This window comes from Crocodylus siamensis, chromosome 3 (genome assembly GCF_052110815.1).
Source record: "Crocodylus siamensis isolate JL-2025a chromosome 3, ASM5211081v1, whole genome shotgun sequence".
NCBI classification, from domain to species: Eukaryota; Metazoa; Chordata; order Crocodylia; family Crocodylidae; genus Crocodylus; species Crocodylus siamensis.
The window spans coordinates 149,304,127-149,325,816 of NC_143397.1; the positions used below are offsets into that span (position 1 = coordinate 149,304,127).

Here is a 21,690-nt window from a genome sequence, read left to right on the forward strand (position 1 = left end):
GCAGATGGTATGACTAAAGCAGGGAAGGAGACTGAAAAGCTCCATATCATCAACAGATGTATGCACTGCACACCCAACTTTGCCTCAGAGTGCTAGCACTGGGGTCTGGCAACACTTGCCTCCTGAGCAGCGAGAGGGGAAAAGCCTGGGATGGTGCAGGCAGACCTTCCTAATCAGAGTATCCTGCCCCCACTCAGCTCAGCATTGTGGAAGGAAAGGGAGGGCTGCTCTAGTGCCCCCTGGCTTCTAGCCTGGGCCACTGCAGGCATGTGCTTGCATTTCTTCAGTTCAGAGGGGATGTCTTCACGGTTACAAACCAGTTCAGCCTAGCCAAGTTAGACTAACCTGCAAAGATTGAATCAATTCAGGCTCAGGCTTTTTGAATATCTATCCCTAGCCTTGGGCCCCATGGTTGCCAGGTCCAGTATTTGCTTTGCGTCTCCCAGACTCTGCTGTGCCCAGAGCTTGAGGGGCAGTGCACAGCGGTGTTGGAGGGACTATGGTTACTTCTTTTGTTAAATAGGAGACACACAATATATCATGACTGTGCTGAAGAAAGGAGCCATCTAAGGGCTATTGCCACTTAGCTGTGTTCACTCTTCATGCTGCTCTAGGGTGTGATTAGCACAGCGCAAGGGGTCATGGGTGGCTTTATAAATAAGGGTTGCTTGAATCTCTAGGTTCAGCAGCATTAGTTGAATCTGACTGGGAGGGGCTCAGGGCTGGGGCCACAATGGCACCTCTGCTTTGCTTTCTCCCCCAACCCATTCTTCTTGATGCAGTGGAAGCCCTTCCTGTGACTTTGACTAGGATGCCTAGACTTGGCTGTATCATCTCCCCACCACCATTCTGCAGCAAACCTCTGAATTTGTTGGGCCTGACTCTGCCATGGTGTGACCCCCCCACAAACTGAAACCTTCTCCTGATTACCTGTTCCCCAAAAGTAGTAGTAGAAGAGAAGGCCTTTTGTATGTGTCTGCCAGAAGAGCTGGAGGTCATGGGTGGTAGTGTGGAGGCTTATGGACTTCTCTTGGTGTACTTTAGGTGGGTATGGTTAGGCAGCTAAATACCTGGCCATTTCCATTTGAATGGTCTGTTTCTGCAGGAGACCCACCTGGCCGTCCCAGAGAAAGGAATAATTCCAGGGAAGCTCAGTACTCGGGCACTTTCCATTTTCTTTTGTCAGGAAGTAATTTAGCTGGGGACTTATTTGATCCATACCAATAAAAATGAAGCTCTCTAAAGACATGATTGTGGTACATTTTATTTTCACTTATTTAGCACTTGCACAGTGCTAGGGCTTGATGACCAGCATAGCTGATCTCTCTTAATAAGTCCTGGCCTTGCCCAGAGCTTTACCATAAAAGAAAACTTAAGTTTAAAAATCATATCCAGGCATTACTGGAACCAATTTTGAGGGCACTTATAGGATGGACTCCGAGCAGATGGGAGGCCTTGCATCATACCCCTTTACTTATGCTATAGCAATATAAAGTCAAGCATACTAGTTCTTTCTTTTTGCTGAAGTGTCATAAAACATTAACCAATCATTTTCCTGCTACTTTGGATGGCACTACAGGAAGTTATGGAGCTTGACAATGTGTCTTTACCATATTCCTTAAGAAACAGCCAGGTGCAAAGCCTAACAACTATGTTTAAGAAGAGAGAAAAAGAGAACAAGTTCACAACTGCATACCTGATGCCTCCCTGACATAAATCTAACGCATCTTGCAAGAACTGTATGCGATAGACTTTCCTTCCTCCCTTGCCTTCTCTGCCCCTTATTCCTACTCCTTTCTGTTTAATTTGCTTATGGATGATGTCTAGGGGGACTATTGAGCTGTTCCGCAAGGGGTCTTGTTTCCTATGATAGAATCTAGTGCAAACATAGAAGCTCTCTGGCTCCAATCCATGTTTCTCTTTCTTCATGAGGTGCAGATTTCAGTAATCCCCTGCAAACATCATTCACAAGCAAATATAAATTAAAATGAGGGGTGGGCAGGGGAGGATATTGCCATGTCCCTATATTCAGTTGAGTGGTGTTTTTCCTGTGCTTTTGAAATTGGTCTTTTCCTCCCTGTCTCCCCAGTTCAGATTATTTTAGATTTAATGATCTTTGGTATATGTTGTCAAGTTATCCAGAGTGCTGGATACTGGGGGGTACAGTGAAGCCTAATGCTTGTAGTTGTGTTGGAGGATGGGAGGGAGGGAGCTGTTCTAATTTAAAATGTCAGATTAGTTGTGATATTTTTTTTTTGGCCAGGGACAGGGAGAGTGAAGCAGTTGCTAGTATGAGTTCATCTAATGTATTTCATAAATGATATCTATGGAGTCCCAAGTGTGGTGCCGGAGGGACTTGTTACTTGGCTTCTGTACATCCACTTCAAAAGCCATACGTAATCCCCCCATTCTAACACAGTTTTGCTTGCTATCTCTTTCTTTCTGTGTTTGGGCCACTGGAGGCTTATGAATCGCCTCTCTGTTGATACTAACAAACCTGGCCTTTAGCTCCAGCAGGAGATGCTCCTGCTTTTAGATCCTTAGCTCTCTGGTTCTGTCTCCAGTGACATCCTATCCAAGGGCATTACATCAAATGCAAGTGGACTGTGATTATATTAAGTTCGTGCACTTCTCTGCAGATTTCTCACAAATGGTCCTTGTTTAGGATCCAATCATGAAACATTCCGCTGTGATTGATGGGTGAAGGTAATTGGAGTATAAAGCTCATCATCTTTTGAGATGTTTAATTATATATATATTTTTTTTTTTTACATTTTAGGTTTGGAAGGCGTTTTGAGTCCCCTCTTTTGTGGCAGAGCATTATCATGATCATTACTATGTTACTGATGCTGAAACTGTGCACTGAAGTACGTGTGTCAAACGAATTAAACTTAAAACGCCGCTCCTTTGCAGGTCAGTGATGGTAACAGGTTGTTGCTAAGCGCAGTTTCCAAATTATTTTTTTAAAAGTATCTAGGGTTGTGTAAAAGTTCTGTATGTATTGCATCAAACCATCATTTCTTGATGATCCAGCATGGGACTTCCTGAATGTTGCCTTTAAAATAATGTTCTTCCAAATGATTTTTTTTAAAGATTCAATTTATTTCTAAATGGGTCTTTCTTAGTTCAGCCTAAAGACTATGAGTTCTCTTCAATGTTTAATGTAGTCCTTTAGGAAGTGGTTCTGAAAGTCATGCTAAAGTGCCAGCCTTGACTATACTACAATCAAGCGTGAATGAGCGTAGAACTTCTATTTCTTTTGCTGTACTTTCATGCCAAGTCTCTAGGTCAGAGAGTCACAACTGGCCAGTGTTGGAAACCTCATCTTGCTGTTTCCAACTTTGTGTGGTTGCTGGTACATAAAATATTCTATTCTTGTCACCATATTGTCAATGTAAGGGGTGATAACATGGCAGTGTCCCTTGAATGTCTAAAATGAATACATTGTAATACCACATGTTGCTGTGGTCTTGCTGTATGCAGATCTTTATGTCAGTATTTCCAATGTGGGCCTGAATATCATTTTTTTTGTTTAAATAAATCTTGTAATGATGCTATTTGCATTGTAGCAACTTTCTTCTTTTAGTTTGGAAATGTGAAAAATGCAGACTTTTATTTGAGTGGTGTTAGAATGATGATATAGCCATGATGGTCCAGAAATTATGTGAGAAGTAAGGATTTCTTAGTGTGATATCTTTTATTGGTCCAGCTATGTAGTTGGGATAAAGTTAGACAAGGTTTTGAATGTAAGACATTTTTCCACAGATCTTGTACTTCCAGTTTTTATTTTCCATCTGTCCTTGTTGGAGACAGACTGCAAACCTGTCAGCTTCTCATTTGTTTTGTCAACATAGGTGTGTGACTTTTTTCCCTCCATCGGTTTCTTTCCTTAAGTGAGGGTCTGCTCCAGCTTCATGTACCACAGCCTTTCCAGGGTGAGCGAGCCCTAAAAGGCCATAGATTCTGCTCAGCAACAGCGTAATCCATTTAATAGATTAATACATTATTCATTTAATAGAAAGATAGTTCCTGCCCTCATGCCCCAGTTTCTCTGGGGTGTTTTGTAAAGTTGCCCAGGTAAGTGACCTCCTAAAGAACTTGAAGTCATCTGCAAATTTCTCCTCCCCATCCATTATTTGGTCTTGTAGTCTGGGATTTCGTTTTCTGAAAATGTTAGTTTTAAGAGGATGAATGACTTTAGAAAAGCTTCCCACATTTGGCAGGGATTGAAGTGTAAAGAACATTCACTGTCTGCCTCAGGATTCTCGTTGGCTGTGGAAAGAGCAGAAAGCTTCCCCCTGTGCGTGTCTACATGTTCACCCGGACTGCAGCACAGTGAGCCAGGTTGCAGCTGGCAGGGGGCCCTGGAGGTTGGCCTGCCAGCCTGGGGGTGCTTTAGCTGAGTTCAGTGTGTTTGGAGGCGATGGCTGGAGCACAAGAGTGCTTCAGCATGGGGCTAGCTTGCAGGCAGCTCCTGCACTGGAGCAACCTTGTGCCTCAGCCAGCTGGCTCGGTGTCTACATGTGTGATGCTGTGCACGAAAAAACACACCAGTGCTGCTGTGGAGTTTTAGTTTTGTGTGCCCCTGATAGGGTGCATATATAGATACTGAGACATTTACTGCATTGAATTAGGCAACTGCACAGTAAATGTCTTGTGTATACGTGCCCTCTGTGTTTGCATTTTACATAGTTAAGGAGTAAATCTTTGGGCCAGCCCATCTTCTCTTCCTCTGTCTGGCAAGCTTCTTACCTAACTGCTAGAGGCGGGAGTCCAATCCAGCCTAGGACACCTTCTCTTTTAAAAACTCTGCCTGTATAGATATACAGTTGCCTGTTGGGGAAACCAGTTTTTTCATTAGTATGTAAGGATACTTGTTCCAGGAGCTTGTTGTGTCACTGGATGTCCTTCCCTAGGAGTCAGTTTGTTATATATTTAATCAGCCAGCAAGATTAATTTGGCCTGTTGGGGGCTTTTGCTGCAAAGAAAAAAATAAAAAAGTAAAAAGCTTATTGTACTTTTTTTCAGACTGTCTGCTATTGGAACAGCACAGTGCAACTGTGTGGTTCTCCTAAGTTTTCTCCCCCACAGCTTTCTCTTAAGTGATAAGGCTATTTAGAGATATGATTATAATAGTAAGATTTACAGGATGGGGAGGGAAAAAACAAAACTATTAACATGCACAATCTCAGAATTCGCTGGTAGTTGTAACATACTGACTTGAAATCAGCATTTTGTGGTGCCTAGGCATAAATGCTTCTATCAAGAGAGGAAGGATAGGTTTGAGGTTAAAGCATAGGACTGGGTATCACATGATCTGTCTGTTTAATCTTGGCTCTGCTACAACTTATCATGTGATTCTGAGCTAGCTCTTAAAATCTTTCTGTACTTCACTTTCTCCTGGAGTGAGCTTTCGTTTAGTACTTTTGAGTAGTATTTGAGATCTCTGGATAAAGACTACTAAATTCTGTATTGTGATGTGATATATGCAAGCACTGTAGGACTTCTTAAATCTTTCTTCCCTCCTCTCTAATGTCCTCACAAAATAATTGTAAATTAAAAAGTAAAAATGTCCGTACTCCATCTTCATTTAATGGTGACTGCTTTATTTTGTTTTCTAATAACCCTGGTGCACATTTGCCCAATAGGTCTTGAATTATACAGAAGTAACACGGGGCTTTTTTTTGGTTTGTTTTCCATCTGTTTACCCTGCTGACCTTCCTAGTTATTCAAAATACCCCTCTGGAATAGCTAGTTCAGGAGGAAGTGAACTTTTTTTATCTTCCTGGCAGTAAGGGGAGTGGTCACTCTCAATCCTGACAGACCAGTTTTGTGAGTTTGAGCACTGGTTTGAAGAACATGTTAATGGCAGTTAATTAGGTATATTCATAAACCCATTTAGTTGGAGCAGTGTACAGTGCTGACACGTTCATTTATCTGGTGTCCCTTTCAGCTTAAAAAGTATAGCCTCCTCAGGCTCTGTCGGAGCGACACTATTTCCTCTGAGAGCTATTCCTTCCTGCCTCGTTATTAGGGAAACTTTGCTTCTTTTGGTTTCTTTACTGGAATATTTATTTCTTTCCCTCTGGGACTTCTAGGAAAGATTTATCCTCTTATGTACTCGCAAACTGCATGTCAGTTGGAAGTAGCAAAGCCCATTTCATGCTGCTGTTTGTTCTCCCCCCACCCCTTTTTTCAAGAGGTCTCCCTCACAATTGAATAGAGTCAATTTAAGAGTGATTACATCCTGTTTTGTGCATCCTGTTGTGTGTTTTGGTGGTGTTTTTTTGTAGCTGAAGTCTTATCAAAGGTATAGGATACAAGAGACTTAACTTCTCAATGGTAAGAAAATTCCCTTTCAAATGGATGAGAATGTGCTATGGATGCTATGTTAATGGGAGGCAGGCTTTAGATAATGTCTCAGACATAAGTTATTGGATTTTTTAAAAATTCCATTTTGATCATACTCAGACTTTTTATATTTGTGGATATCCTGGCACTATTGTAATGGTAATAATAGCCCTCCTCAGTCATTGCCCAGTTTAATTGGGTGTCTGCAGCAGTAGTGTGCATTGTGGCTGGATTGTTTAGTACAGAATAGCTCAGTTTGCTGGAGTTTTATTTTGTTTAAGCTCTTTTCTTTGTATAAATCAGCTTTTCATTGTTGCTGTGTGCATTCTTTCCTACATCAGTGCAACTATGCTAAAAGGGCAAGATTTAAAAAAGTGACTGTTGATGGGGGTTTTTTTCCTCTTTTTTTGGAGGGGAAGAGCTTCTCTTATGGGATGCGTGGTTTAGAGTCAGAATGTGAGGCAATCACCCTCTGAAAATTGAGTCCCTTTTTAAAGGAGATTCAAGCTGCCATCTAAAAATGGAAGCAACTAAAATTGCTAGGCACTTTTTGAACACCCCCGGCAGATACAGTTGGGCCCAATGTGGCGGTGATGTCTTCCTTCCCCCCAGCCCTATCCCCAGTTGTATCCCTGGAATCTTTTATTAGTAGCATGTGGCCAAATGCAAGGTACACTTAAATATTTTACCTATTGGTCCTAAGCAAAGATGACTTTTTTACCTTGGGAAGTTTCTCTTTTGGCACATGGGTGGCTGCAATGTCTTGCACTGATGGTGATGGCACTTATTATTTGTCTTACAGCATTTGCGTCGGATTAAGTGGGACAAGAACTCCACTGAGTTGTTTTGTTTTATTTTTTTTAATCAACTTATTTATTCTCCTCTGTTTTGGACTCTTTCCCTCTATCTGGTGTTGTCTTATCCCTATTTACTATAATGCCCTGATCCCTTGAGGAGAGCCCTGGAAAAACAATATTGGGCAGTATGTGGTTTATAACTAGAATTCAGACCTGCAGAGGATGTGTGAAATAAAATTAAGTCTTTCAGGATATGAATTACTTGCATTGGCAGTTTGCTCCATCAGCCTCTGACACAAGTGATTGTAAGTTTAAGCTGGTTGAAACCCATTCTTGAACACAGTTCCCTGCAAAACCCTGAGGCAGACCATTGTTTTTACATACCATACTTACGTGTCCCTACATAACTCTTTTCTGAAAATCTCTTCCACCCTTGCTTTTACCTAAGGTTATAAGACAAAAAGAAGCAATATAAACTTTATTTCTGTAGAAAACAGATACATATTTGTACCATAATTTGAAGGTTGCATGTTACATTCAGTTTTTGTTTTCTTCCCTAGTTTCTCTCCCATCCCATTGTTATGGGATCATACACTGAGACCATTCAGCTTTCAGTCTTCCCTGAAATCTTGGGGAAAGTCCTGTAGATGGCATGGAATCTAAAACTCTTTGGCATGATTTATTTATTTTTATCAGCAAACTGTACTAACCAACTAAACTTGAATACAAACTAAAAGAGCAACAATTGTATTGGATCTAACTTGCTTGTTTTGTCTTCTCTTCGTCCCTGTTCTCAATTTTTTTTATGTAGCCGCAGATAGTAAGGACGAAGACATCAAAGCACCTCCCAAGAGAGCCTATCTGGGTATGTACTGTGCAAGGCCACCCTGCATGAAGTTGCCATCTCAAACATAACTCATGCTTCATTACTTTTTTCTTTTTGCTTTTTTTTGCTTACCATGTTAGAAATGATAGTATGATCATTTTTACAGAGATGTTTATTCTATCTTTTCTTGAGATGCTGGAATCTGTTTAATTTTTAACCTTTCTAGAGGAAAAGATGCTTTCAGTTTTGTGCTAGAAACCAGTTGTTTTAAAGGAGGTTTTGAATTTGTGAGCACAGCCCATCATTCTACTTGATTTTATTTTCCTTTCTCTAACCCAGTGAGAGAGGCAAAGTACTGTGGAATGGAATTTGTGGAGTCATGACAATATTTTTTTATCTCCTCAACCCCCACAGAACTGTCTTCCCAGATATCATGAGCCCTTTCTCCAGAAAGCTTCCACTGTGAAACAAACTATAAAAAGTATGGGAATGGCTTTTGGCTGAGCCGTAGTATCTCAAGTTCAGCAAGATGACAGTGGTCTGTAACAAGATCAGTGAAGCTTTCCTACTCCCATTCTTTAATTTTCCGTGGATCCCACATACGTTGGTCTCCTGTCACTATTAAAATCTGAACTGAATCCATTCAAACTTCTGAGTGTTCCTTAGCTAGAGAGAGGGAGAAATATAGTATGTTCCATGTCTGTGTACTATTTCTGGTTCAGTAACCAGAAGAGTCTATTATGACTGTATTTGTTTCAGCAAGCAGACCTGTGTTCAAGCAGTTTAGCCTGTGTTAAGTGCCCTGGTGGCATTGCAAACTTGTTCCCTTTCAAGCAAGGCTTATCTCCTAACACGTGCTGTAGTAGATCCCTGCATTCCAATGATTTGCAACTGTGACAAGCTTCTTAGTTGAAGAAGGAGTGTAGATGCCAGTTCAGAGAAACAAGTCTCAGTATAAACGCTGAAGTTGCATCACTTGAATTTAAGTTGGCTTCTATGCTGAATTTGTTAAGATGATGCAAAATTCCATGTAGGTGCTGATTATTTTGGATTATGAATGTTGTGTTTCAGTTCTGTTTGCAGTGACAAGGAAGCTATGTAAGGGAAGTCATAACAGAGCATAGCATGGAATTCCTCATTCGAAATAAGAGTACCTGTGGGACTTCAAATCACTATAAGTAAATCTGTTGTAAACATAGGTAAATAAGGGTGCAGTCTCTGATCAGTAGAGAAGTTCCTGCATAGCAGTGCACCACAGAGCACTTCCCTGAAACTTTCAGTCCAGGCCTGGGGATTTGATCTTTAAATAACAGTGGGTGTGTCTATACGCGCACTTTAATGTGCAGTAGATAATTTTACTGCGTATTAAAACATGAGTTAAAAAAAATATCATTATGCTAATGTGCAATTAAATAGCTTGTTGTAGGGGTAGGCAACCACCGGCCCAGGTGCCAGAGCGTAGCACGTGAAAGCATTTTGTTTGGCATGCATGCCTAGGGTTGGATGGTATGCAAGGGGTCTGGGCTTTGCTGCCACAACAAGGATCAGGCCCTTTGTGGTTCCCCCACCGTATGCCCCGGCACATCAACATCTTATATGTCAAGGTTGCGGGTGTTTTTGGCACTCTGCCCAAAAATGTTGCCGACCCCTAGTCTACTGCACATTAAACAACACTAAAAAAAGCATGCAGCCTAATATGTATTCATTTAGTACCTCACATTGGAGGTACTAAATTTAATGCGCATTAATGTATGTGTAGATGCACCCAGTGTATTCAAAAGCAGTATTCGTCTGGATTTTTCTGAAGAGAACATTTATTTTGTAGTATTCCAAAAGTGCAAGTTGGTTAAATACCACCATTTTGAAAAGCACCTTTTCCTATTATATCTTTTGCAAAACTTTTTTTTTTTTTTTTTTTTGAGGTTCAGCCTCAAATGGTGTTTGTTTTGCTGGTTGTCTTACCTTGAGTTTAGTCATTCTCTCTGGCTTGCTGCATCAAAACATACTAACCTGTAGAAAGTAAACATGAAAAATGCCATCCCTAACATGTTTACATTCTTGTTGTCCATATTCATTTGTTTTGTTTGCGGTGGTATAGGTAGAAATAGTTTTCTGTTCATTTGTTGAAGGGTAAAGGTTGGCTAATTTTGAATGCTTCAAGAAAATAAAGACAATAGAAACGATTTGGTGAATGCTGTATTACTAGCTCTTGTTTGTTTTTGTAAAAAACCCCAAAATGCATAAGTTCTAAATATCAGTTGCTTAAGAGCTTTCAATAATCATATTAGGTGATACTGGTCCTAGGAGTTTCTATAGAAGTGCTCATGTAATTGTATTCCATGATACCTGTGATGAGCAACTTAACAAATGAGCCTGAGTTTTGCAAAGCCAGAGGGATCAAAAGAAATACTCAGTTTTTCCCCCCTTTCTGCAGGGCTGTCCAGCTGGTAGCCCATATGCTAAGGGTTTAATCTGGGGTCCCACCTGGGTGCCGCTTCCCTTATTTCTCTGGCTGCAGCAACAGCTGGGGTCTCAAGGCTCCCCCTCCATCCCCTGGTTTATGCTGCAAGCTCTTGGCCTGGCAGCTTGGAGTGCCCTTGTGGCATGGTGATGCAGGGGACCTGGCAGGGAGCTGAAGGTGAAATGAGATGCTCTGCTACATAGGGGAGCGCCTACCTGCACATGCATGCATGGGGCATGCAGTCCAGGGGGCCCATGGGCCCCACTAGTACTGCCTTCGCAGCGTGTGGGCCCCTGCTGTTGCGGCATGTGGCTCCCAGATGTTTTGAAGTTGAACAGCTCTGTCCTATTGTGTAGGAAAAGGGCAGGCTAACATGAGTGCTTCCAACTTTAATTATTCAGTTTACTGTGTCTATTCTGTGTATGCGCTTGTTAAAAAAGCACACATTTCTTACTAGTCTGGATATGTTTAAAATGCTTCTGAAACATACAGGTAAATAGGCAGGCAGATCATGTACTACTGAATTAAAAAAATCCGAGTGGGGGGGACATGGTGCTTTCTTGCCTTGGGGTGGCTTAAATCCTATACAAAATTCCTTCCTGGTTTAAGTTAAATCAGAGTCCTCCAGCATCCCAGCATGCTCTGCAGCCCTGGGCTGGGCTGTGCTCTCTGCTTCACTGGAGCAGGGCTAGCCCCACCTCTCGGATCCCTAGATAGAGCAGGGGCAGGGGTATGGCCAGATGCCAGCCCCACTAGGGCGAAGGGGGAATGGAAGAAGTTTATTTGCTCCCCTGTCCCACCAGCACGGACCCCAGCCAGGGTCTTCCAGGCAGGGGCACAGCAGCCTCTGTCAGGCATTTCTCCATTTGCTACTGCAGCGGTTGGGGCATGGCCATCCCCAGCTCCAGCCTGGGGTGAATGGAGACGGGGTTTAATTCCCTTCTCTGTCCCCTGTCCCAGTGGCAGGGTCTGCCTGGCCTGGGTGCAGCAGCCCGTGTCAGGGCCCTGTCCCCTCATCCCCCCCACTGCTGCAGGGGTGGGGGCGCAGCCAGGTGCCAGCCGGCATGGTCCCCTGAGGTGAAGGGGGCAGGGAGGGTGTTTATTTCCCCACCCCCCCTTTTCTCCCCAGGACCCCAGTGGTGAGGTGGGAAGGACCTTGATGAGAAGCGGCCCCTATGATGGTGTCCTGGGAGTGCAAGCCCCTTCCTGGCAGGGGGGCTAAGGTGTGGATGGGAGTGGGGCGGCCAGAACTGCCGCAGACTGTGGGGTGAGTGGTGGCATTGGGGCTCAGAGGGGAGGCCACGACCCCCTAAGCCACCGCTAGTGCACTGCCTCCAGTCGTCCTGCACAGTCTGCAGCAGCTTTGCCCACCTTGCTCCCACCTGCAGCACAGCACCCCCAGGCTGTGAAGAAGCTTGCACTCCCGGGACACCATCACAGGGGCTGCTGCCCCATCAAGGGCCTTCCCCCTTGCTGCTCCAATGGCAGGGACAGGGGCATGGCCAGAGGCTGCCCGGGGTGGCCCCCTTAGGCAAAGAGGGCAGGGAGGGGGTTTATTTCCCCTCTCCCTCCAGTACAGGGGTGGAACACAAGTTCCATAAACGGGTTTGACCTCAATCAGTTAAGTCCGATACTACGTTCAGCCAGGTTTATTCAAACCAGTTTCAGCCATTTTGAAAGTGGTTTACATGCAGTGAACTTCTGTTCTGTTACAGGTTTAAACCAGTTTCTGCTCACTCACACTAGTTTGTGTAACTTCTGTCCCTACCTTAGATGTCACTTAATTGCTTGCCTGGCTTGGGATTCTCATGAAAATGTTGCGTAAGGGAGTAGGGGTGTGTTTTAGGTGGGGAGGCTGTGTATTTCTGTATGTCTTTCAGTGAGTTGTACAGCACTGCTATTTCAAGTAAGAGGTTATAACTGGGTTTTTCAACTTCAAATTTCAAAGTAATTCTTCTAGTGCTTCTAGGCTTTGGGAGTTTTTTCATGTACAGGGCTCGGTGCCTGAAAAAAGGGAGTCTGTCTGGACCCTCCAAATCACCCCTTCTACAACTCCCATCCAACCTACAGGAGTTACTTAAATTTGTGTTGCAGTTACATAATGACTCTACAATAAATATATTGTGCTCATTTTTAACTTAAGCTTGGTGGTCATGGGAGTTGCTTCATTGCATGACAAGTAAACTATTGACAGTAATATTTTCACTCTGTCCCATGGCACTTATGGTGAACTTCTCAAATGAATGCTGAGGCTGTCATCTGATACCCCTTTTGAAGAAACTGAGTCTTTTCTCTGCTCTCGGGGATCTGGCTTAGGCATAGTTGTCACTAATCCAGCAAACCACTTAATGCCCCTGTTTTTCCTCATAACTGTAGCCTGAAAAGCTCTTATCTGATGCTTGATTCTGAAAGCCATCTAGATGCTGTTGACTGGGAGAATGCCATCAGCTGGTATCATTTGTCACAGCTCCATTGGCTATAATAAAGCAATGACAATTTGCAGCAGCTGAGCATCTGCCCTAGGGTGTAGGCTTCCTGTTTGTATATAGAAATAAAATGTTTTCCTGTTCTAGGAAAAGGAAGAACTAAGAAGCAACAGTTCTGGTGAAACACTAGCCATCTTTTGTTGTTTTTTCTTTTATTACTCAAACATTTAAGTACATGGTGGGGAGGGTTCTCTTTCTGTGTGTAAAATTTATTTTCAATCTTGAAAATAACTTGTTTGGTTGTCTCGCACAGTACCGAATAGTGTGAGAATACTGGCCAGAACTTTTGCTTAGTTCCAGTCCAGAGAGCTATATAGAGCTATATATAGCTCTATATAGAGTCCAAATGATATCAAAGTTTAGAAAAGCAAACAAAACCCTCTCTTCCCTCCCACCAAGAAGAACAAGAAAACCACCTTAGTGCAAATTCTTAATTTATTCAGTACAACAGTATACCAAGAAGTATTTTTAAAAATTGTGTGTGCAAAAATAGTACATTTCTGCATAAGTCAGTTCATGTAGGCTGTACTGATACATAAATGAATAGGAAATACAGCAGTGTGATTAAATAGCTATTCCAAAATTTAAGTGTGCATTACTTTTGCTCTCCCTATTGCTGTGAGTGACTGTAGCATGCTAGTTGTAGTAAATCACTACTTCTCTGCTGCTGCCTCCTTCTCTTGTCCCCTTTATTTCAGTTAGGAGATGAATAAAATAGTGAAAAATGAAGAATCATCAAGCTCTCAAACTCTTAACTCTGGTGTTAGTATGTTGAGTCCTGGTACTTGAGCTAAACTGTGACTCCTAAGAGATGTGCACAGAGCTAACAAGGGGGGTGAAATCTCTTCTCTCCACTCCATACTTCTACAGAATTGTGACATTCTAGTAGAATCATATTTTAAAGTTTTGTATCTGTTATCACAGCATATGGCAAATGTCTCGTTAGGTTTCTTCATTAGGCATCTTTTCTTGATGTAAGTTGAAGAATTGACAGAATCAAAGTGTTCTGGTTAATGAAGTGGCATGTGAGCTGTGCAGGCTTTCCTAACTTACTCCACTGACTTTTCCCTCCTTTGCTTGGTGTGTTCTCCAGCTTGTACAAGTGCCTTAGGCTAGGGACAGAAATTGCATATAAACTGGCATAAGCAATTGGAAACCAGTTCAAATCTGTAACACAACAGAAGTTCAGTGCATGTAAACTGCTTTCAAAATGTCTGAAAGCGGTTTAAGATAAATCTGGATACATGTAGTATCAGACTTAACTGATTTGGGTTAAATCGGTTTATTGAACTTCTGTCCCAGATCCCCTCCAGATGCAAGTCAACTCTGTATTCCCCAGCAACACAGGATGCTTTGCACCTCCCCTTCAAACCCTTTGCAGGGTGGGCAGGCTAGCCTTGGCCCAAGCGTTCTGCTCCAGCCAAATAGCAAGGCATGCTCTAGCACCCCCTGGCATTTGGCTTGGGCCATTGCGGGATGGAAAGATTGAATCAATTCACCCTCGTGCTGTTTGACTGTACTTAGCCTTAGTGTGCTAGCTGCTTGTCATTCTGTCAAAGGGGTGGGTGTGTTCTCTTTTACTCTTCCTGTAGTTATCCTGTTTTGTTCTGTTCTGCTGTCTTAGGATGGAGTGATAGTTCTGAGTTTTGTATAAATAAATCCTTATAAACATGAAGGTTTTTTGGTTACCTGTGTATACTTAGGTCCCTCCCACACATTACACTCAACCAGTTAATTACATCTTAAATTGTGATGCAGCCTCACATTCAATCAATGACTGGCATGATAAAACAAGGAATAAGCCACAAACAAAAATGTATGACTTTGTAGCTGGTTCCTGCCATGCCGTTAATTGAACATGTGTCCAGGTGCTCCTGGGAGTAGGGTTACCATATTTCCAGGTCGAAAAAAGAGGACACTTGTCACGGGGGGGAACAGGCAGGGGGAATGTGATGGGGCGTGGGGCAGCGTTCTGCCCCTGCCCATTCTGTTGCCTCTCACTGACAAGCCACACCTTCCCCCAGCCCTGCTGCTGCCTCTCGGTCTGGACCCACTGACCCAGCCCTGCCAGTGCCCCTCCCAAGCTGCAGTACCCTGCCCCCCCCATTCCCCTGTTGCTGGCAGTGCCCCACACACCCAACCCACAGTCACCCGTCCCATCCCCTGTGCCCCTCACTCCTGATCTGCAGCCCCCTACTCCCCTCCCAGTCCTGCTGGTGCCTCTCACTCCCAGCCCACAGATCCCTGGCCTCCAGCCCTGCTGCCCAAGCACCTCCCGCATTACATGCGTTCTCACACTCTGTTGCCAGAGCCTGCGCAAGGAGCATGTGACCCCCAACAGCCAGTTGCCTTGCCTGCTGTTCCCAGCCCCGAGCAGCCAACCCAGGAGAGCAGAAAACTTGGACATTTGCTCTTATTATTTAAAAAACCTGCTTGGACACAGCACAAGAGGGCCAAAAAAGAGGGCGTGTCTAGGAAAACCTGGACATATGGTAACCCTAGCTAGGAGCCCTGTTAGTTGATGGGACTCCCAGCCATGGGAGTCTGTGGAATCCTGGGCTCCCACTTCACTGAAATTTAAGGTGTCAGATGTGCCATTTCCCCCAATTGTGCCTCTTGCCATGCACGTGTGGCATGTCAGGAAATGCAATTGTGTGGATTTTGCATCAGTTCCCATTGTGCATTTACCTGTATGTCTGTCAGGGGTCTATTGGCAAAGTTATATGACTAGAGACTTGGAGGAGATCTATGGAACTTCCTGTACTGGGGAATGTACTTCTTGCTGTGGGTCCTGTGCAGCTTGGTTTCCCTTGCAGAGGAAGGAATTGAGCAAGAAAACCTCTCCACACTACAGAATCAGCCCACATAGCATTTCAGCCCAATGCACTGCTGCCACCTTGCAGTCTTATGATGAAACTTCTGGCACGTTTGACTTTAAGCTTCAGCTTCTGACATGTGTGAGCACATGGGAATCTATGGGTTTTGGTTTTTTTTAAAGGTAAATTTTGTCCTTTAGGGTTGCTGAGAGAAGCTTGAAAATGTTACCCAAGGGCACCTAAAGAAAAATATCCCACCTCCTTCCATGACCTATTATTTTTTGAAAAATATTTCAGAGCTCACAATTTTTTTGAGCCCTCCTGGTTGGCAGCAATTTCCTTTAGTCTGTCCCAGCAGAGATTTACACTTAATGACATGTATGTAGGGCAATAGGAAAATCTCCCATGGAAACAGATTTTTGTAGTAGAACTGGATTTACATCTTAATGAAACTCTGCTCTTCTGATCTGAAAAATTTGATCTTCAGTTGAAAAAGAGAAAGCCTGAAAACAACCTATTGAAAGTGGATTTGGGGCTCTGCTGCTTTCCCTTGCTGAAAGTGCAGCTTGTCTAATTCCAGTCTATACTTTAAAAAAAAATTATGAATAATGAACAAATGATTTCCTGCGAGTGCTGAGAAGGATGGATTTGACAGGCTGTGTTACATTTTTTCTTCTGCCTGATGGTTCATTTCACTGGGTTTAGTTTTGTCTGGGGTTGGTTTGTTTGTTTGTTTGTTTATTTATTTGCAGTTCAGTCCCTCATCAGGCATTAATTATGTCTGGTTAAGTTAATTTAGGCTTAACACCCTCATTACTTAGATCAGAAGAGACTATTCATATTGTCTTGTCTGAGACTCGTGGATAATCGGGCCATAAAGTTTAATCCCTGTGACGATCAGAAACATTTATAGTTGAACTTGTTCATAATGATGATAATTTTAAAAATGCATCCATTCTTGACTTAAAACGTCTGAAGTGCTGCTACTGATAATGTGCTCTAATGGTTTTGTTTAAAACAAATCTCATCAGAATGTTGTGTGGTACTGAATCGAATGCTTTTAAGTATATTATATCATAGAAAATTAGGGTTGCAAGACATGTCAGGAGATCATCTAGTCCAACTCCCTGCTCAAAGAAGGACCATCCTCAACTAGATCATCTCAGCCAAGGCTTTGTCTTAAAAATCTCCAAGGATGGAGTCCACAACCTGTCTGGGTAACTTATTCCAGTGCTTCACGACCCTCCTCAGAGAAAATATTTCCTAATATCTAATCTCAACGTCCTTTGCAACTTGAAGCCATTGCTCCTTGTTCTGTCATCTGCTACCACTGAGAGCAATTTAGCTCCATCTTTGGAGCCACCCTTCAGGTAATTGAAGGCTGCTATTAAATCCTGCCTCCCTCAGTCTTTTTCTCCCCAGACTCAGCCCAGTTTCCCCAGCCTTTCCTCAGAAGTCATGTGCCCCAGTCCCTAACCATTTTCATTGCCCTCCACTGGACTTTCTCCAATTTTTCCATATCCCTTCTGTAGTGGCGGATCCAAAACTGAACACAGTACTCCAGATGTGGCCTCACCAATGCTGAATAGAGGGCAACAATCACTTCTCTTTATCTTCTGGTAACACTCCTGCCAGTGCAGCCCAGTATGCCATTAGCCTTCTTGGCAACAAGGGCACACTGTTGACTCCTATTGAGCTTATTTTCCACTGTAACCCCCAGGTCCTTTTCTGCAGAGCTGCTGCTGAGCTACTCAGTCCCAAGCCTGTAGCGGTACATGGGATTTTCATCCTAAGTGCAGGACTTCGCACTTGTCCTTATTGAACCTCATGAGATTCCTTTTGGCCCAATCCTTCAATTTGTCTAGGTCACTCTGAATCCTAGCCCTACCCTCCAGTGTGTCTACTACACTCTCCAGCTTGGTGTCATCTAACTTGCTGAGTGTGCGCTACATCCCATCTTCCAGGTTGCTGATAAAGATAGTGAACAAAACCAGACCCAGGACTGACCCCTGGTTGGGGCTCAGCGCAGTTATCTATAGTTAAAAGAAGTAATATCTTCTGAAGATTGCTGCCTTTCCTTCTTTTCTACCCACCTTGCCCTTGCTAAACAAGACGTAGCCAATGAAGAACATTTTGCTGAATCTTGAACGATTGTTACACATACTGTCTCTAATTTTTTCCTTATGAAATCGAGGATGATGTCCATCAGGCTTGATGGGTCCTCAGGTGACTGAGGAGCCCAATTCTGGATGCACACATTCTTTGGCAGTTGGGGGCATGTAGTTTCACAGGGGAGTGGGATTTGCAGCCCTGGCTTGGTCTCCTTCAGAATGACTGCAGTAAGATCCTACCTGGAAAAGGAAACTTATGAGCCTTCTGTATCCTTTTCTACATTTACTGCTATTAAATGATCTCAACATGGAAGTGATGCTCTTTTTTTTCCCTCCCCCCTCAGTTTTGTGTTTTGGATGCAGTTTAAAATACTTACATTTATATACTACTCTGTGCTAGGGTATTTAAGTACAAAAAGATTGAAGCCCTTCTTTGAAGTTACAATCTGAGAAGCAAAAAAGCCCCCACAAAAATGCTTTTGTTGCTTACAGGATATACAAGGTATTCTAGTTTTGTCTTGCAGAAGGAAAACCTGCTTCTGACTCCAGGAGAAAGAGGAGAAATGGTAGAAATGGCATTACTTTACTTTGCATACTGCCAGCAGCTTGGAAATGGGCCATAATACCAAACAGCCATGAGGGAGAACCCCAACCACAAAGCATAGCCTGTCTTGAAGAGATTTTTCTCTTTTGGGACAGTCAACACAGGGTCTTTCTCTTTGCATTTTAACATCATCTGTGTAACTTGTCAGGATAGTGAAATCTCACTGAAATGAAACTGAGTAAATGGCACAGAGGCTTCATTGAAGAGACTGGTTGATGATGATTTGGTCAAGTCGTACTTTGGCAGCAAAAACTTCAAGGTGCAGATTTGGCTGATGCAGTCGGTGGGTTTTTTAAAAAAATCTGTAGCTCTTAGTTTATATCTGACCACATGAGGGTGCTCATGGGTTTCCAAATTATGTGTGTAGAGCAACTGAAGTGGAAGAGAGGGAAGTATTTAAATATTACAGAAAATTCACCTTGTTCTCAGGAGTATAGATTCTAAATATAGAAATGTTTGGTGAAACTTTCTGGATCTTAAGATCTCTTAGTTTATGGGAAAGGAGGAATAAAATATAATTCACTATTGTAAACTGATGGGAACAGTGACATACTGAAAGTGTGTGTGTGTGTATATGTATATATATGTATGTATATATATATATGGATTAGATATACACATTAGATATAGGGATATGTACATATATCCTAAAGGTAATATGTATAGTAAAACACTTACACTTCATATTTAAATGGAGAAATGCAAACTCATCCAATCAAACTTCTTTGAATGCTCTTTGAAAATGTCTTAGTGTTTAAAAAAAGATAACTCTAAAACATGATTAGAATTTTAGCTGTTGAAGTGCATTATATAGGTTTAAAAGGACATGGGGTTAATTGTTTTCTTGGGTTTGTTTGTTTGTTTTGTTTAATCTCTGCAATTCCCTGCCCTCTTGCCTGCCTCATCCCAGAACTCTTGCACTTTCTGAGAAACAATAGATAGTGAAGCAACCTAGTGGATAGAAAAAACATGATCATAGTCTCCTACCTAATGGGATTAATTGCGAGTTTAGTACAGAAGATGTATAGTAATAATATGCTTAAAAATGGTAACAAACCTTCCAGTATCCAGGAAAACCATTAAAAAACAATAGCACCTTGCATTATGTGAATGATGTCCATGCACTTTTGTAAGTAACATGCTTTTCTGGCCAAGATTTTGCAAAAGTTCTTTGTCTGTTTAGAGCAACGGATCTGCTGGCAACTGAGCTTGTTTGGGTGGGGGGGCCAGGTGGAAATCTGTTTGCATTACTTTTATGATCTTGCTATAAATCGTAGCTGATCAAATACTTTGTGTACATGTGAAATAATATACAGTGTTTTAAAAATAATAAAAGCATAAGTATTAACTTGTTGTGACGAATATTCCTGTAAGGGAGCTGAGGGTCAGAGCTTGCACCTAGTTTTTGTCACTGACTTCAGTAGAAAGCTCTGTCATGACAAAGTGGTAAAACACTGCCCCCTGGACCACTGTAGGGTGTCAAACAGTGGGCCTGGGTAATTTCACTCCTGATGTTCAGCTCTAGTGGAGTCACTGTTTATAAACCAGAGCAGGTTTGGGACCCATGGTGGTAAATGCCTACGTTTTCAAAAGATATCCACTGATCTGGGTGCCCAATTTGAAAAGAGCCAGACCAGATGCTCAGAGATTGTTCAGTAAGTTGGAGACTACAAGATTCTCAAGCTGACTGTATTTAGAAAGTTTGAGTTGATGTCACATAACCTAATGCTATATCTGGAGCTGATGTCATGGATGTTCCTGACTCTAAACTGCATCAGGTTGCTGAGTATATGTTATGCATGTTATATATGACTCTTAATTTTAATAAATTACTGTTTTATATTAATATAAAATATGTAACTTCATATTATTTGTGCCTTTGTAAAATAACAAAGGGGTGGTTTACTGACTTTTGCCTTTGAACAATGACAAATAAACAAGAAGTACCTTTAAAAACAACATAAGGAAACTTTTATCCACCTGAAACATTTTTTGCTATTTTTGTTGTTCCCATCAAGAGGAAATAACATTTCTTTATCATGCACCCAGGAAGGTTCTTATCTTTTGAGCACCCTTGACTGGAGTCATCAGAAATTTTACTGAGACTTTTTTTGCAGGTCTCAGATAAAAGTTAAAAGCATCTGAGACATGCATTTATCTCAGATAAAAGCAGGTCTCAAATGCAAGTGAAAAACTAAGAGAAGCCACCTAAAATGGCAAATAGCCCCGTCTCTAGGATGTGGAAGGGAGAGACATAGAGAAGTAGGGCTGGAAGGGACCTCCGGAAGTCATCTAGTCCAACTCCCTGCCTGAGACAGGATCATCCATATCCAAAGCATCCTGTACAACCATAATCTAAACTCCACATAAGACTGCCCTCAACCCTGACACAACACAGACCTAACACCCTAGCCTGCCACAGGTAAAGCAAGAGAATCACTACAGGCAGTGCCTCGCCTCTATAAGATGTTGTCAATGTACACTGAAGAGGTCCTGGGTAGAGGGCCATGTCCCCTGCTACAGAGGAAGGCAAAACCCCCCTCCCCTAGTCCATACCAATCTGACCATGGGGTAAAATTCCTTCCTGACCCCAAATATGGTAATCGGTCTGACCACAAGTGGAAGGGCAAGACCCTCTAACCAGGAACCTCCTAACATACTCCAGTTGAAGTCCCCAGCCTTAGTTGTAGCCAACACCCAATGCCTCTGGGGAGGCTTAAAAGCACCCTGACAAGTATAGGAAAAAAAAAGATGGGGAAGTTGAGGGGGATCAACTAGCAAAGCCCAGAAGCATGGAAATATCCATGGTAGAAAATGGGCATAGCTATGCCTAGATCAAGGGTGGGCAAAATCTGGTCTGATATCCAAATCCAGCCCATCAACAAATTCAGTCCAGCCTTTTTCACAAGCTGAACATACCTAGCTCCTTCAGCTTCTCCTCATATGCCTTGCTTTCCAAGGCAATATGCCTCATATGCCAATGTCCTCCCAAACAAGAAACTTGCTATTCTAGAATGGAGTCTCTCTCCTATTGAAATCGTTCTACTTGATACAGCTTAGTTAGGCATTCATACAGGGCCTGAACATACAGGGAAATTTAGGAGGTGAAAGATACAGGCTCATTTACTTTGTCTGCCCAATTCAGAAAAAGAGAGATTTGAATCTTTGTGGACAAATGTAAGGTGCTATTCCTCAGGAGGAATAACCAAAAATACAAATACAAAAATGGGGGCACCTG

At 42.6% G+C, this 21,690-nt stretch overlaps 1 protein-coding gene across 2 annotated transcripts in view; it reads left to right on the forward strand.

The window, feature by feature from the left end:
• The window catches only part of SLC66A2 (solute carrier family 66 member 2), a 90,403-nt gene that overhangs the window by 11,929 nt on the left and 56,784 nt on the right, over positions 1 to 21,690 (forward strand). The window contains exons 3-4 of one of the 2 annotated variants that reach the window (XM_090039530.1): positions 2,780 to 2,913; positions 7,960 to 8,013. In XM_090039530.1, the coding sequence (XP_089895656.1) occupies positions 2,780 to 2,913; positions 7,960 to 8,013 (188 nt within the window). The remainder of the gene's footprint in view (positions 1 to 2,779; positions 2,914 to 7,959; positions 8,014 to 21,690) is intronic. The other variant, XM_090039531.1, reaches the window with a different exon arrangement.